The 14202-nt window shown below is 50.8% G+C and overlaps 1 protein-coding gene across 1 annotated transcript in view; it reads right to left on the reverse strand.

Moving 5' to 3' along the window:
• Positions 1–11254, reverse strand: part of PLP2 (proteolipid protein 2) — a 31939-nt gene extending 20685 nt beyond the window's left edge. The window contains exon 1 of the mRNA XM_060253264.1: positions 10911–11254. Within this exon, the coding sequence (XP_060109247.1) occupies positions 10911–11000 (90 nt within the window). The 5' untranslated portion in view covers positions 11001–11254. The remainder of the gene's footprint in view (positions 1–10910) is intronic.
• Positions 11255–14202: the final 2948 nt, after the last annotated feature.

Consider the following 14202-nt stretch of genomic DNA (forward strand, 5'->3'; position numbering starts at 1 on the left):
ACACTAAGGCTATTCTCTTGTGGACTGCCCTGTTTTTGTCGTGCTGTCAAGCAATACTCCCCCCCCCCCCAAGCTGTGAAGTCTTGTGAGCAAAAAGTCTGCTTCATGAGCTTCTGGCATTAAAGCTGTGAGCTACTGCATAAATTACTTTTCACTGAGGCAATTTTTCCTGAACTAGTGTGAGCTGGAGGCTATAAAACTGTGAGCTAGCTCACATTAACTCAGCTTAGAGGGAACACTGCTGTCAAGTCACAGCTGATTTATGACAACCTCCACAGCTTTATCGAGGTGAGAGACGTTCAGAGGTGATTCGCCATTGCTTGCCTCTGTGTCACAGGCCTAGTTTTCCTTGGTGATCTCCCATCCAAATCCTGACCAGGCCGACCCTACTTAGCGCTTCTGAGATCTGACAAGATTGAGCTAGTCTGGGCCAGCCAGGTCGGGGCAAACCACTGTGTGCTGTCTTTAAAATCAATAACAAAAACTCCTCTGCAAGATTAGTTTTTCCTCAGGAAGATAGAAAAACCACCCTGCTCAGGCAAGGCAGCTTACTGTAGGAGCCCCTGTGATAAAACAAGACACAGAGCGGAGGCCAGACACTGATTGCTTCAGAGCTGCCCTCAGTGACACCCGTACACAAAATAGATTCAGGAAAGGATGAGCAAAGAGTTAAAGGGGTTTTAAGCCAAGCTAAGAGAGTTGCTTTTCCACTTTCCCGCTTTGTCCATTTCAAACGTGTGAAGAAGGAATCAGTTCTGAACTGCTAATTGCGGAATAAAAAGTATACTGGATCCAGTGGAACATAAGAAAAGCCCTGCTGGACCAGACCAGTGGTCCATCCAGTCCAGCATCCTCCCCCCACACAGTGGCCAACCATTTCCTCTCAAGGACCAACAAAAGGGCAGAGAGGCTGATGCCTTCATAAGAACATCAGAAGAGCCCTGATAGATCAGAGCAGTGGTTCATCTAGTCCAGCCAGCGGCCAACCAGCTACTATAGAGGTCCAATAAAAGGGCATAGGACTTCATAAAATCAGAACAGCTCTGCTGGATCAGACCAGTGGTCCATTTAGTGTCCAGCATCCTGTCTCATACAGGGGACAACCAGGTCCTCTGGAGGACCAACAACAGGGTAGAGAGGTCAAAGTCTTCTAAGAATATCAGAAGATCTGCTGAATCAGATCAGTGGTCCATCTAGTCCAGCATCCTGTCTCACACAGTGGCCAACCAGTTCCTCTAGATCAGGGGTGGCCAAGGGTAGCTCTCCAGATGTTTTTTTGCCTACAACTCCCATCAGCCCCAGTCAGCAAGGCCAATGGCTGGGGCTGATGGGAGTTGTAGGCAAAAAAAATCTGGAGAGCTACCGTTGGTCACCCCTGTTCTAGATGGCCATCTACAGAGCAGAGAGGATGAGACCTTCCCCTGATTTTGCTGCCTGGTACTGGGATTCAAAGGTTGACTACCTCTAAACATGGAGGTGCCCTTTAGTTACCAGAGCTTGTAACAAATGGAAGAGATTATTTTGGCCAGTTCCGTCCTTTGTGCTGTCCCTGAACACCCCCATCCAGAAGAAGAAGCGTTTAGGTGGACATTTTTGAAGGAAGATGGGGGTCAGGGAAGTCCTGCTCCACTGAAGGAAATCCTGTCTTGTGGACATTCTGTGTGGGACCCAACCCAATGATAGTTATTTACAGTTAATTAGTTTGGAGTTAACAAAGGGATTTCTTTTCAGGTAGCTGAGGGCCAACTCATAAAAGTCTTTATGGGTCAGTCTTCAAGGATGATCATCTTGTTCACCTCACAATTCTTGGCACAACAGAAGCTGACCAAGTGTGGTACAGCCATTACAGCATCAAGACATGAGAGACCAAAGTTCAAATCACTCATCCCTGAAGCTTGGTGGATGATTTTGGGCCAGTCACGCATTCTCAGCCTAACCTACCTCACAGGACTGCTGTCATATAATGGACAAGGGGAACCCGTGTATGCAGCCTAAGCCCTTCGAGCAGGCGTCCCCAACCTTTTTAAGCCTATGGACACCTCTGGAATTTTGAGAGGATGATGAGTTTTATCCCAAAATGGCTGCCGTAGGTGTGGCGCCAAACTCAACATGTTCACCTCAGAAATGCCTTTCTCCTCATACTTCCTAGGAAAAAGGAAATCTTAATAGGGGGAATGGAATGACATCTTGACTAAGGAAAGCCCAGATGCTTATCAGCTCACCTCTGCCTCCCTAGAAAAACTTTTACATTTGAGTGAGAGCAGCCAATAAAAGCCCTGCCCTACAGTGGCCCCACCCACTTTCTGAAAAGCTTGGTGGGCACCAACGGAAGCACCGGCGAGAGCCATGGCGCCCATGGGCACCACATTGGGGAACCATGCTTTAGAGCAGGGGTGGCCAAACATGCTTAATGTAAGAGCCACACAAAATAAACATCAGATGTTTGAGAGCTGCAAGACATCAACGTCAGATGTTTGAGAGAAGGAAGGAAGGGGAATAGATAGGGAGGAGGAGGGAGAGATGGAAATAAAGCAACTTTAACTTTAAATGCATTCTCCAAGCCACCGGCTGGCTTGGCAAAGTAATACCTTCTCCAAGTCAGCCAAAATGGTGGTGGAGGCTTCAAGAGCCACACAAAATGTGTGAAAGAGCCACATGTGGCTCCTGAGCCACAGTTTGGCCACCCCTGCCTTAGAGCAAGGGTTGCAATTAAAAAAAGAGACAGACAGAGTGGTCTTTGTGATTTAGAGAATACACAGCACCCTTAGCTGCAAAGCCCAGACCAATTTTGCACTAACCTTTAATCTTGGTTTAGCCCTGTCCCCAAACGGACATTCTACATTAGAATCAGAGAAACCAACTCTATGGTTCTGAGATTTTAGTGTAGAATGTCAGCTTGGGGACAGGGCTAAACCAGGAGTAAAGGTCTGGAGCAAAACTGGTCCCAGAGTCTTCTGAGCAAAAGGGTGTGGTACAGCATAATAGGCAGCATGCCTTCCCTTTTCCTCTTCGCTGTCCTCATGGGTCTTGTTGGGACCTGCTGTTCACAATCCAATAAAAAAAAATAATCTATCATTCCTAGCTGATATCACACACCCAACCTTTAAAGGAGCCACCCGCCGCTTTGCAATTCCAATTTGTGAAGTCGGACAGGGTGGGACCAGTTCTCATCTGAAAGGGCTTGCTAATGGCGTTCCAAGATGGAGGCCAAGAGGATCCCACAACCAGGGCCAGGTTAACAATTAGGCCAAGTACGGACTGGCCTATGGGCCCCTACGCTTTTAGGGGCCCCGGGCTGGGTTTCCCCGTTTCCCCTTTGCTTGCAGCCCTCCCAGCCTGCATGCTCAGCCAGCAACTGAGCCAGTCTTTGCTTGACTTGCCTGGTGAGGCTGCTGCTGGCATCCTCACCAAATTTGCCTCTCTCTCCCTCTCCCCCTCAAAGGGCCTTTTGAGAAGGTGTCTGCAGACTGCAGCAGGGGCCACGGGTGGTGGGGTGGATCCTCTGACTCTGAGATAATTTGCAAGGGGGAACCTGAGATTCTGACTGCCTGGGGCCTCCACAGGGTTTAATCCGGCACTGCCCACAACGTAAGAATAGAAGAATAGCCATGCTGGATCAGGCCAATGGCCCATCCAGTCCAACACTCTGTGTCACACGGTGGCCAAACCTCAGGTGCAATCAGGAGGTCCATCAGTGGGGCCAGGACACTAGAGGCCCTCCCACTGTTGCCCCTCCCCAGCACCAAGAATACAGAGCATCACTGCCCCAGCCATAAGAACATAAGAGAAGCCATGTTGGATCAGGCCAATGGCTCATCCAGTCCAACACTCTGTGTCACACAGTGACCAAAAAACCCCAAGTGCCACCAGGAGGTCCACCAGTGGTGCCAGGACACTAGAAGCCCTCCCACTGTGCCCCCCAGAACCAAGAATACAGAGCTTCACTGCTCCAGACATAAGAACATAAGTGATGCCATGTTGGATCAGGCCAATGGCCCATCCTGTCCAACACTCTGTGTCACACAGTGGCCAAAAAAACCAAGTGCCATCAGGAGGTCCACTAGTGGTGCCAGGACACTAGAAGCCCTCCCACTGTTGCCCCTCCCAAGCACTAAGAATAGAGAGCATCACTGCCCCAGACAGAGAGTTCCAACAATACGCTGTGGCTAATAGCCACTGATGGACCTCTGCTCCATGTTTATCCAATCCCTTCTTGAAGCTGGCTATGCTTGCAGCCGCCACCACCTCCTGTGGCAGTGAATTCCATGTGTGAATCACCCTTTGGGTGAAGGAGGACTTCCTTTTATCCATTCTAACCTGACTGCCTTCCCAAGAAGCTAGACGAAGGTTCTGCAGTGCCCCTGCAGACCTGCACCTGGATGGGGAAGAGGTTTAATCATTAACGCAAGCGGAGAGATTTATGGACGGGCCCAGCTGACCGCCCTTGCACAGTGGGCAGAGCCGCAGCTGCGCCTCTAACTGAAACAGGGACAGGCTGTTCTCCTCTTCGCCTGTCTGGGCAAAGCGGCAGCAAATGCCTCTTCCCAGGGGTGGGGCGGGACGTCCAAAATACTCGCATGCCTGTACGCTGCCTCAGATATAATTAAGACACATTTGCCCAGAACCACAGTAGGGCACTGCAATACGCATTCCGTACGTTCATCTGCTGTACATAAGTGGTACATTGCAAATTACCTATACGCATTGCAAATTATCTACACAAGTTATAATGAGCTTTACTTGCATGTTCAACAGTCGGCGTGCAGACCAATAAAAAGAACGTGCAAACAATGGGCAGGTCATGAAAAGACACAGCCACACAAATGTGTACTGAGGAAGGCTGCAGCTACTACAAGCAGTTGCCTATCTAATATTTATAAAATGGATATTCTCTCCGCAATGTCAACAACGCCTTCTGGCCAATACTCCCACTAAGCTGTGGAGTCTTGTCAGCAAGAATTCTACTTCGTGAGCTACTGGCGTTAACTACAGCTTGCTGGGGGGAAAGTGTAGAAGACTGGGGAGGGCAACGGCAAACCACCCTGTAAAAAGTCTGCCGTGAAAACATTGTGAAAGCAACATCACCCCAGGGTCAGAAACGACTCGTGCTTGCACAGGGGACTACCTTTACCTTTTTTACTGCATGAATTAGTTTGTTCTGGGGCTATTGTATCTGAGCTAAGACAAAAAGTCTGTGAGCTAAAGGCTAAAAACCTGTGAGCTACCTCACACTAACAGCTTAGAGGGAACACTGCTTCTGGCACGTTGTCGTGCGCAGGATCTGAGAGCTGAGGTGGTGGAAGCTTCAAGTTGCAGCCGATTTATAGCAACCCTGTAAGGTTTTCAAGGGCCCCGTGGCACAGAGTGGTAAAGCTGCAGTACTGCAGTCAGAGCCCTCTGCTCACAACCTGAGTTCGATCCCACGGAAGCGGATTCAGGTAGCCGGCTCCAGGTTGACTCAGCCTTCCATCCTTCTGAGATCGGTAAAATGAGCACCCAGCTTTGCTGGGGGGAAAGTGTAGATGACTGGGGAAGGCAATGGCAAACCACCCCATAAAAAGTCTACCGTGAAAACCTTTTGAAAGCAACGCCACCCCAGAGTTGGAAACGATTGGTGCTCGCACAGGGGACTACCTTTACCTTTAAGGTTTTCAAGGCAAGAAACGTCCAGAGGTGTTTTGCCATTGCCTGCCTCTTCATTGCAACTCTGGACTAGACTTCCTTGGTGGTCTCCCATGTAAGCAGGGGTTGCATTGTAGAAAAATAGGTGGTGGAGCTCATTAGCATAACTCATTAGCATATGTCCCCCCCTCCCCACCAAAAGCAACCCGATGCAAGAAAGGAGAACCCTGGGTCAGCGAGGCCTGCTTGGGCTGGCTAGAGATTCAGCCAGCCCAAGAAGGCCTCACTCACCTGGGGCTCTCCTTGGCCACCGCCCCGCCCCACAGTCGAAAGGCCAGCAAGCCACCTGCCGCCCCAAATCACATAAGAAGTGGAGAAAGGGTGTTGCTGGCTTCTCCAGGGGTTAATGAGGGCTGCTGGGGGGCGTGGCAAAGCCCCTGGTGTCTGGCTGGCTGGCTGCCCGCTCTCCTAATCCAGGGATTGTTATGCAGCTGCACCTACTATTCAATGGACAAGGTAGGCGGGGAGGAAGAGGGGGAACCCTCAGGAAGGTTCAGGAGCTGTGCTCCTGTGAGCTCCTGTTGAATCCGAGGCCTGCGTGTACGTACTAACCAGGGCTTGCTTAGCTTCCAAGATCTGAGGAGATTAGGCTAGTTTGGGCCATCCATATCAGGGAAAGGAACCGGGAGTCAATAATAATAAGTAAAATTCACAACACACTCTTTCTCTCTCACAACATTGTAAAACGCTGGGGAACAGCAACCTCAAAGAAGATGGTATCAGATTAATATCCTGCCCTCCACTCCAAATCTCAGAGTGGCCTACAATCTCCTTTATCTTCCTCCCCCACAACAGACACCCTGTGAGGTCGGTGAGGCTGAGAGAGCTCTCCCAGAAGCTGCCCTTTCAAGGACAGCTCTGCGAGAGCTATGGCTGACCCAAGGCCATTCCAGCAGGTGCAAGTGCAGGAGTGGGGAATCAAACCCAGTTCTCCCAGGTAAGAGTCGGCACAGTTAACCACCGCACCAAACTGGCTGTTTTGGGGTCAAGATCAAGTCTGGTGTTCTAGGAAAGACGGATGACAAACGGTGTTCAATTTATTTCAGATCAGCTCCTTTGTCCATATCCATCATAAAGTTCTGGTGCTTGGTTAATTAGGCAACACAAAACCCCAGTAAACCGCATAAGCTAGGAGCACTAAACCACAATTAATTGTAAATGACAATACCCTAATTTGCAATCACCAGAACAGACTGGTTTTATGTTTTATCCAAAAGGGAGGGACAACCAGCACACCTGCCTCAGTAGCAGAACTTTTATGTCAGCGGTGTCAAACATGCAGCCCAAGGGCCAGATCAGGCCCCCAAGGGCTCCTATCAGGCCTACGAGCAACTCACTGTCAACTGCTTTCTTCTCCCTCTCTTGCTTTTTCTGTGATGAATGTCAGGAACTCAAAAGTAGGTTTGCAATTTACAGACACACACCTGAACAGCCTACTCAAGATTGCTACAGCACAGACATGGTCTCCTGATTTTGATGCAATAATTCAGAGCAAGAGTTGTCAGTTATCAGAAACGGTTAAACAGGCAAAATGCTGCAAGAGTGCAACTCTTTTAAGGATATATTTTTTTAAGAAATTGTGTTTGCCTGAATCCTTTATAAAGTTTATATCTTCACTACCTGGCATTACATTTTATGACACATGGCTGGGCAAGGTCTCATTTATGCCAGATCCAACCCTCATAAATGAATTCGACACCCCTGTTCTATGTGAATCAGTGCTGGTTTAAATCCTGTGGACAGGGCCGGATTAACAATTAGGCAAAATGGGCACTGGCCTATGGGCCCCCATGCCTTTAGGGGCCCCGGGCCAGTTCTCCCCCTCCCGTTTTTTCCCTGCTTGCGGCCCTCCCAACGTCATGGGTGTGACACTCAGCCTGCACCTGAGCCACCCTCTGCCCAACTTGCCGGGCGTGGCTGCTGCTGACGTCACCAAGTTTGCCTCTCCCCTGCAGCTTTGTCAGAGGGGCTGTTGAGAAGGTGCCTGCAGGCTGCAATGGGGCCACAGGTGGCAGGATGGGTGCTTCAACTCAGATAATTTGTGAGGAGGCCCTTGGAATTTTGACCACCTAGGGGCCTCCATAGGGTTTAATCTGGCACTGCCCGTGGAGGCTCCTAGGCAGTCAAAATCTCAGGGGGGGGGCATGGCAAATTATCCCCTAATATGTTTTTAATTTTACCAACAATTGTAGTAAACCAATTTTATTACACAAAACAAACATTAACAACCCAGGAAAAGGAGGGGGAGCCACCCCAGAGCCCCTAAAGGCGTGGGGCTCCATAGGGCCTACTCTGCCTATATGTTAATCCAGCCCTGAGATGAATGTGCAGACTGACTTTGCTATTTAGGACAAGCTGGAAGCGCCACCCCCTTCCTCAAGCTGCAAGGACCGAAAGTTTCCATTCCAGCTACATTCTGCTCCGTCCCCGTGTCTGAGCGAGCAAGGGACAAAGCTTTGTTCCGGCAGCATGCTCGCCTCCGTTGCGGTTTGGGGGGGGGGGGAGGAAAGGGAGCAGAAATCCAACAGGTGGTGGCTTCGGCTACAGGAGTGCCGAGATTGCAGGCAGCTGTGCCAAACCAAAGTCCATCCCAGACATCCCCCACCCGTAAACTTTATGCACGCTTTTGAGTTCTCCAGAAATGACGTAAAGGTCTGCAGAAGACTCAAAAGAAAAGTCCCCTGTGCAAGCACCAGTCGTTTCCAACTCTAGGGTGACGTTGCTTTCACAACGTTTTCACGGCAGACTTTTTACGGGGTGGTTTGCCATTGCCCTCCCCAGTCTTTTACACTTCCCCCCCCAGGAAGCTGGGGCCTCCTTTTACCGACCTCGGAAGGATGGAATGCTGAGTCAACCTTGGGCCGGCTACCTGAACCAGCTTTTGCCGGGATCAAACTCAGGTCGTGAGCAGAGAGTTCAGATCACAGCACTGCTGCTTCACCACTCTGCGCCACCGGGCCGCTAGAAGCCTCAAAACGCAGCTTTAATTAAAAATAGTTAACTTATTTGGAGCCCTGCCTGGGGGGGGGGGGGACAACTGAACGACTTCGCAACCCAGAGAATCCCGCCCCGTTCTCGCATGCAAGGGTAAATACGGAGGCGTTGCATGCACAGCACACCTGCGGGAGCGATTGCAACAGAGGTTGTAACCACGGTGGGTCGCGTGTAATAAATCAACCCCACGGCATGCAGCCCCTCCCGGCCCCAGAGACGGAGGCCCGCCCTCCAATTCACCGGCCAGCCCCACACAGAGCCCGATCTGTCTGCGCCCGGCCAGCCACGGTGAGTCATTCGTGCGCGCACACACCGCTGCGCACGTTCAGCCGCACCCAAAAACATGGCCGGAGGGAGGGAGAGAGGAGGGGGGAAAATACTCAGGAAAGTCTTGAGAGAACATGGAGGGCGCTGCTCTAAGTACATTGACAGGAAGTGGCACTTAAAACTGCATCATGATGTTTTCTCCTCCTTTCTCCAAAAATGGGCTTTGGAAACCAGGAGGTCCCGGCGGGCTGCGCGTTAGACTGACGGATCGTCCCGCAGAGTTTTATATACTTTGGAGGGAAATGAAAGGCGCTTTTGGTGACATTTGGAGGACTGGAAGTGATTGGCCTCGCGTTACTTTTCCAGCCGGGCCTCCTTCGCAGAAGGGGGGGGATGGTCAGAAATCGCAGCAGGGTTTTCGCTTCCTGTGCATTGATCCACCAGTGTGAGCCACAACAAAATGGGTTTTGGACCTTCCCGAAGACGAAAGGCCGAGAGGAAAGGGCAGGGTCAAACGGTAGCTGCAGACGCGTGTCTGGGCCTATTTGTTCCTCTTTAAGAAAAGTTGCCAAAGCCTGCCAGCGGGCGTTTGCTCCTCTTCTAACAGATAAATCCAAAGCGAGCAGCCGTGTTGGTCTGAAGCAGTTGAACAAAGCAGGAGTCAAGCGACACCTTTAAGACCAACCAAGTTTTATTCAGAGCGTAAGCTTTCGTGTGCTAAAAACACACTTCAGACGAAGGGATCCTATACCTGATCCCCTCGTCTGAAGAATTGTGTTTTTAGGACACGAACGGTTACGTTCTGAAATAAAACTTGGTTGGTCTTAAAGGTATAGCTTGACTCCTGCTTTGTTCATCCTCTTCTAACAGTTTGGATACACCAAAGGGTACCCCCTTTCCCTCCCGCCTTATCTTCGGGTGCGTTCACACTACACTGACTGGTGCATTTTGCAACTGGATTTTTGCTATTTTTACACAGCAAAAATCCAGTTGCAAAATACCTTATTTAGGGTAGGATGAACACACCCTTCCTTTAACCCCTATTCTGAGCTGTCCAGGAAGCCTCCTCCGACACCCCACTCCCTCCGTTTCACTCCGCATTAAACGAGGCTTCCAAGATCCGCCCGCTGCGTCTCCCTCCGAATTCGAACCCCGTTCCCGCGGTTGGTGGGACACGCGTCCGTCTCCACCGCCGGTCCGCCCCTTTTTAACCTTTTCCGCGCTAGAACGTCGCCGGCTTTCCCCCCAAATAGGGCGTTTCCTCGGCCAGCGATCTCCAGGGAGCGCCGCCAAAAATAAAGCAGCCAGCATTCAAAACGTTCCCGGACGTCTGGGGGTTTCATGATGCACCCCTCTATGGACTCCCACCTCCTTGGGGAAAGGGACGGGGAGTTAACAGCAAGTGAAGGATCACCCTTCCCAATTCCCCCCGCTCCGGGCGCCACGTGCTAGAGTCGAATCGGAGCCCAGAAGAGGCTGCTTTGATATGCAAGCAATACCGCCTCTCTAACTTGTGGGATCTTGCGAGCAAAAATTCTACTTGGTGAGCTACTGGCAATCACGTTGCGAGTGACTGCATCGATTAAGTTGGCTCGGGGGCCATTTTTCCTGAGCGGAGACAAAAAGGTGTGAGCTAACTCACATTAACTCAGTTTAGAGGGCACGGCACGTTGCAAAGTTTTTTTTTTTTTCCCCCAGGGGAGGGGTTGTTTAAGAGATGCCAAAGTCCTTTCCTCTCCGGGAAGGGGCTCCTTTTTAGAGAAAGAAAGCAACCCCCACCCCAGCAATTTTACCCCTTCCACCTAACTCGACATTTGCCCAGCCTCTAAAGGCCAGGGGTGGGTGGGTTTGGGGTTTGCACCCATATGCCTTGCATGCCCCCAGTGGGGTCCGATTCCCTCCAACCCCGGATCAAGGCGCGCAACCCCCGCCTTCCTCCGCCCCGATTCCAATCGCGCGGCTCTTACTATCTCGGTGGTGAGTAAGATCCCCTTGTGCGTGCGGATGAAGGTGACCAGTTGCTCCATGCACCCTTTGGATCCGCCGGAGGACTCCATGGCGCCGGGCAGCCCTGCTGCGGGAACGGAGCGAGAGAGACACGCCGCTTTCGTCGCCCGCCCCTCTGTCAAGCGCGGCTGCTGGCGAGGGAGCTCCCCGGCTGGGGTGGAGTTTGGTTGGCGAGCTGGGCAGGGCCTGGTGGTGAGTAACGGGCACTGCCCCTCGGAGGCAGGGCGGAGGCGCCCGCGCCAAGAAAAGCGCAAAGGGAACGGAGCGCGCCTGGAGAGCAGGAGGCCCCAACGCGTTGCCAGTTGCTAATGTGCCCTAATGCATTTTTCTGGCACCCGTCAAGTTTTTTTTTTTTTAAGTAGGTGGGGTTTCTCCCCAGTGAGATTTCTCATTGGCCCTTGTGAGATTTGATGAGCCGTGCAGAAGTTTCAAGAGTCTGCAAGGGGTGGCTGAAGGGCCGTTTTGTGGCCACGACTGCCAACCTGCGCCGGGGTTCTAAAGGTGCCCAGAGGCTGAGAAAAGTCGGGGACTCCCCGCTGTACAACTTGGAAGTAGCGTGGCTAGTTAAGTGGCGAGAGCCAGTTTGGGGTAGTGGTGAAGTGCCCGGACTCTTCTCTGGGAGAACCCGGTTAGATTTCCCCACTCTTCTACTTGCACCTGCTGGAAGGGCCTTGGGTCAGCCGTAGCTCTGGTAGGAGTTGTCCTTGAAAGGCAGCTTCTGTCAGAGCTCTCTCAGCCCCACCCACCTCACAGGATGTCTTGGAGGGGGGAGGTAAAGGAGATTGTGGCCACTCAGATTCAGTGTAGGGCGGGATATAAATCCAATATCCTCATTGAAGTACAGAGACCAAGGCTGCAATCCTGTGTCTGTACAACCGTGGCATTTTGGCCCAGCGAATGGGAAGTTCTACTCCTGAGATTTAGATATTTAGATTTAGATATTGGATTTATATCCCGCCCTCCACTCCGAAGAGTCTTGGAGTGGCTCACAATTTCCTTTATCTTCCTCCCCCACAACAGACACCCTGTGAGGTGGGTGGGGCTGGAGAGGGCTCTCCCAGCAGCTGTCCTTTCAAGGACAACCTCTGCCAGAGCTATGGCTGACCCAAGGCCATTCCAGCAGGTGCAAGTGGAGGAGTGGGGAATCAAACCCGGTTCTCCCAGATAAGAGTCCACACACTTAACCACTACACCAAACTGGCTCTCTGAGTAAGCGTTTACTGTCGGTCTCTTCAGTGGTATTTGCTTTTGATAAAACCTCCAGCTGCAACTACGTGATTCTGTGCCCCTTTTCCTAGAAGTAAGACCCCTCCCTTGATGCAGCACATGCTTGAATGACTAAATAATGGTGGTGTCAGGGTGTGTGGCCTAATATGCAAATGAGTTCCTGCTGGGCATTTTCTAAAAAAAAAAAAGCCCTGTGTGAAACAATGGTGACATCGGGATGTGGCTTAATATGCTTTTTTACAAAAAGCCCAGCAGGAACTCATTGGCATGGATAGATATAGATATGCACACACACCGGCACACACAATGGTGGCGGGCAGGGATGTCTGACAAAGCATGAGCTTTGGAGCTTGTCTTCATGATCATGTTTTGCTCCCCACCCGCAAGAAGGGTTCTGGTGCTTGTATCAGATTGCAACAAGCAGGTTGCAACAAGTCCATTTTTTTTCATCTCAGAATATTGGAGGAGGGGTTTTGTACGCCTACTGAATTCCTTCCTGCCCTGCAGTTCTTAAAGACTCAAAAGCTCCCCCTGCCAATAACTACCACTTGGATTGGACAGGCAAAACTCAACAGGTGCAGCGCTTTCTGTCTGCTTCCTCTGGGTATGAGGAATGGTGTTTATTATCTACAACAATTATTAAACAATGATTAAAGGGTTGGAACACTTTCCCTATGAAGAAAGGTTAAAACGCTTGGGGCTCTTTAGCTTGGAGAAACATCAACTGCGGGGTGACATGACAGAGGTTTACAAGATTATGCATGGGATAGAGAAGACAGAGAAAGAAGTCCTTTTCTCCCTTTCTCACAATACAAGAACTCGTGGCCACTCAATGAAATTGCTGAGCAGTTGGGTCAGAACGGATAAAAGGAAGTCCTTCTTCACCCAAAGGGTGATTAACACGTGGAATTCACTGCCACAGGAGCTGGCGGCTACAAGCATAGCCAGCTTCAGGAGGGGATTGGATAAGCATATGGAGCAGAGGTCCATCAGTAGCTATTAGCAACAGGGTACTGTTGGAACTCTCTGTTGGGGCAGTGATCCTCTGTATTCTTGGTGCTTGGGGGGGAGTCAGTGGGAGGGCTTCTCATGTCGTGGCCCCACTGGTGAACCTCCTGATGGCACTTGGGGTTTTTTTGGCCACTGTGTGACACAGAGTATTGGACTGGATGGGCCATTGGCCTGATCCAACATGGCTTCTCTTATGTGAATCAGAGTGTTGGACTGGATGGGCCACTGGCCTGATCCAACATGCTTCTCTTATGTTCTTATGTGACACAGAGTGTTGGACTGGATGGGCCATTGGCCTGATCCAACAGGGCTTTTCTTATGTTCTTAACAAAGCATGAGTCCAGTGGCATCTTTAACACCAACAAAGTTTCATTCTGGGTATAAGCTTCCATGTGCACGCACACTTCTTCAGGTATTGGTAGTCCCAGCTATTCTGTGGGTGTGGAATAACTGCACTACTCAAAGCAGAGCTGCAGCTGTTCTTGCCACCCTGCCCAGCCTGCTACGTCCACAAATAAGTTTTTTTGGCTGCCTCATTTTCCAAACTTGGAGTATTCTCATGATGTCATCTTCTAATTACATTCTTTCCAGGTTTTTCCCTGACTTCAGGGCACTCCACTCCAAGGTCCAAATTGTTAGCAATGACATAAGTAACTGGAGCATCTAGGGCAGGTGTGTCAAACATGCTATCAGGCCCCCAAGCAACTGGCTGTCATCTGCTTCCTTCTCCCTATATCTTGCTTCCTTCTGCATGACAGCTTGCTTTGCCAGGCTTGCTCAATCGCACAGGAGCTATGGAGCAAAACCTTTATTTTCTCCATTGGCTGAGGCTCCCCCCTTGGGGAAGAAGGGGGAGAGGCAGAGCTTGTTTTTCCAGGCTCTCTCAGTCACAGCAGAATTACTGAGCCAAGCCTCTCTTCCTTCTATTGGCCGAGGCTCTTACTCCCCCAGTCCCCTGGGGAAGGAAAGAAAAAGCCAGAGCTTCCTTTGCTCAGTTCCCAGGATCCCGTGGCA

The sequence above is a fragment of the Heteronotia binoei genome, chromosome 13, assembly GCF_032191835.1.
Source record: "Heteronotia binoei isolate CCM8104 ecotype False Entrance Well chromosome 13, APGP_CSIRO_Hbin_v1, whole genome shotgun sequence".
Lineage (NCBI taxonomy): Eukaryota > Metazoa > Chordata > Lepidosauria > Squamata > Gekkonidae > Heteronotia > Heteronotia binoei.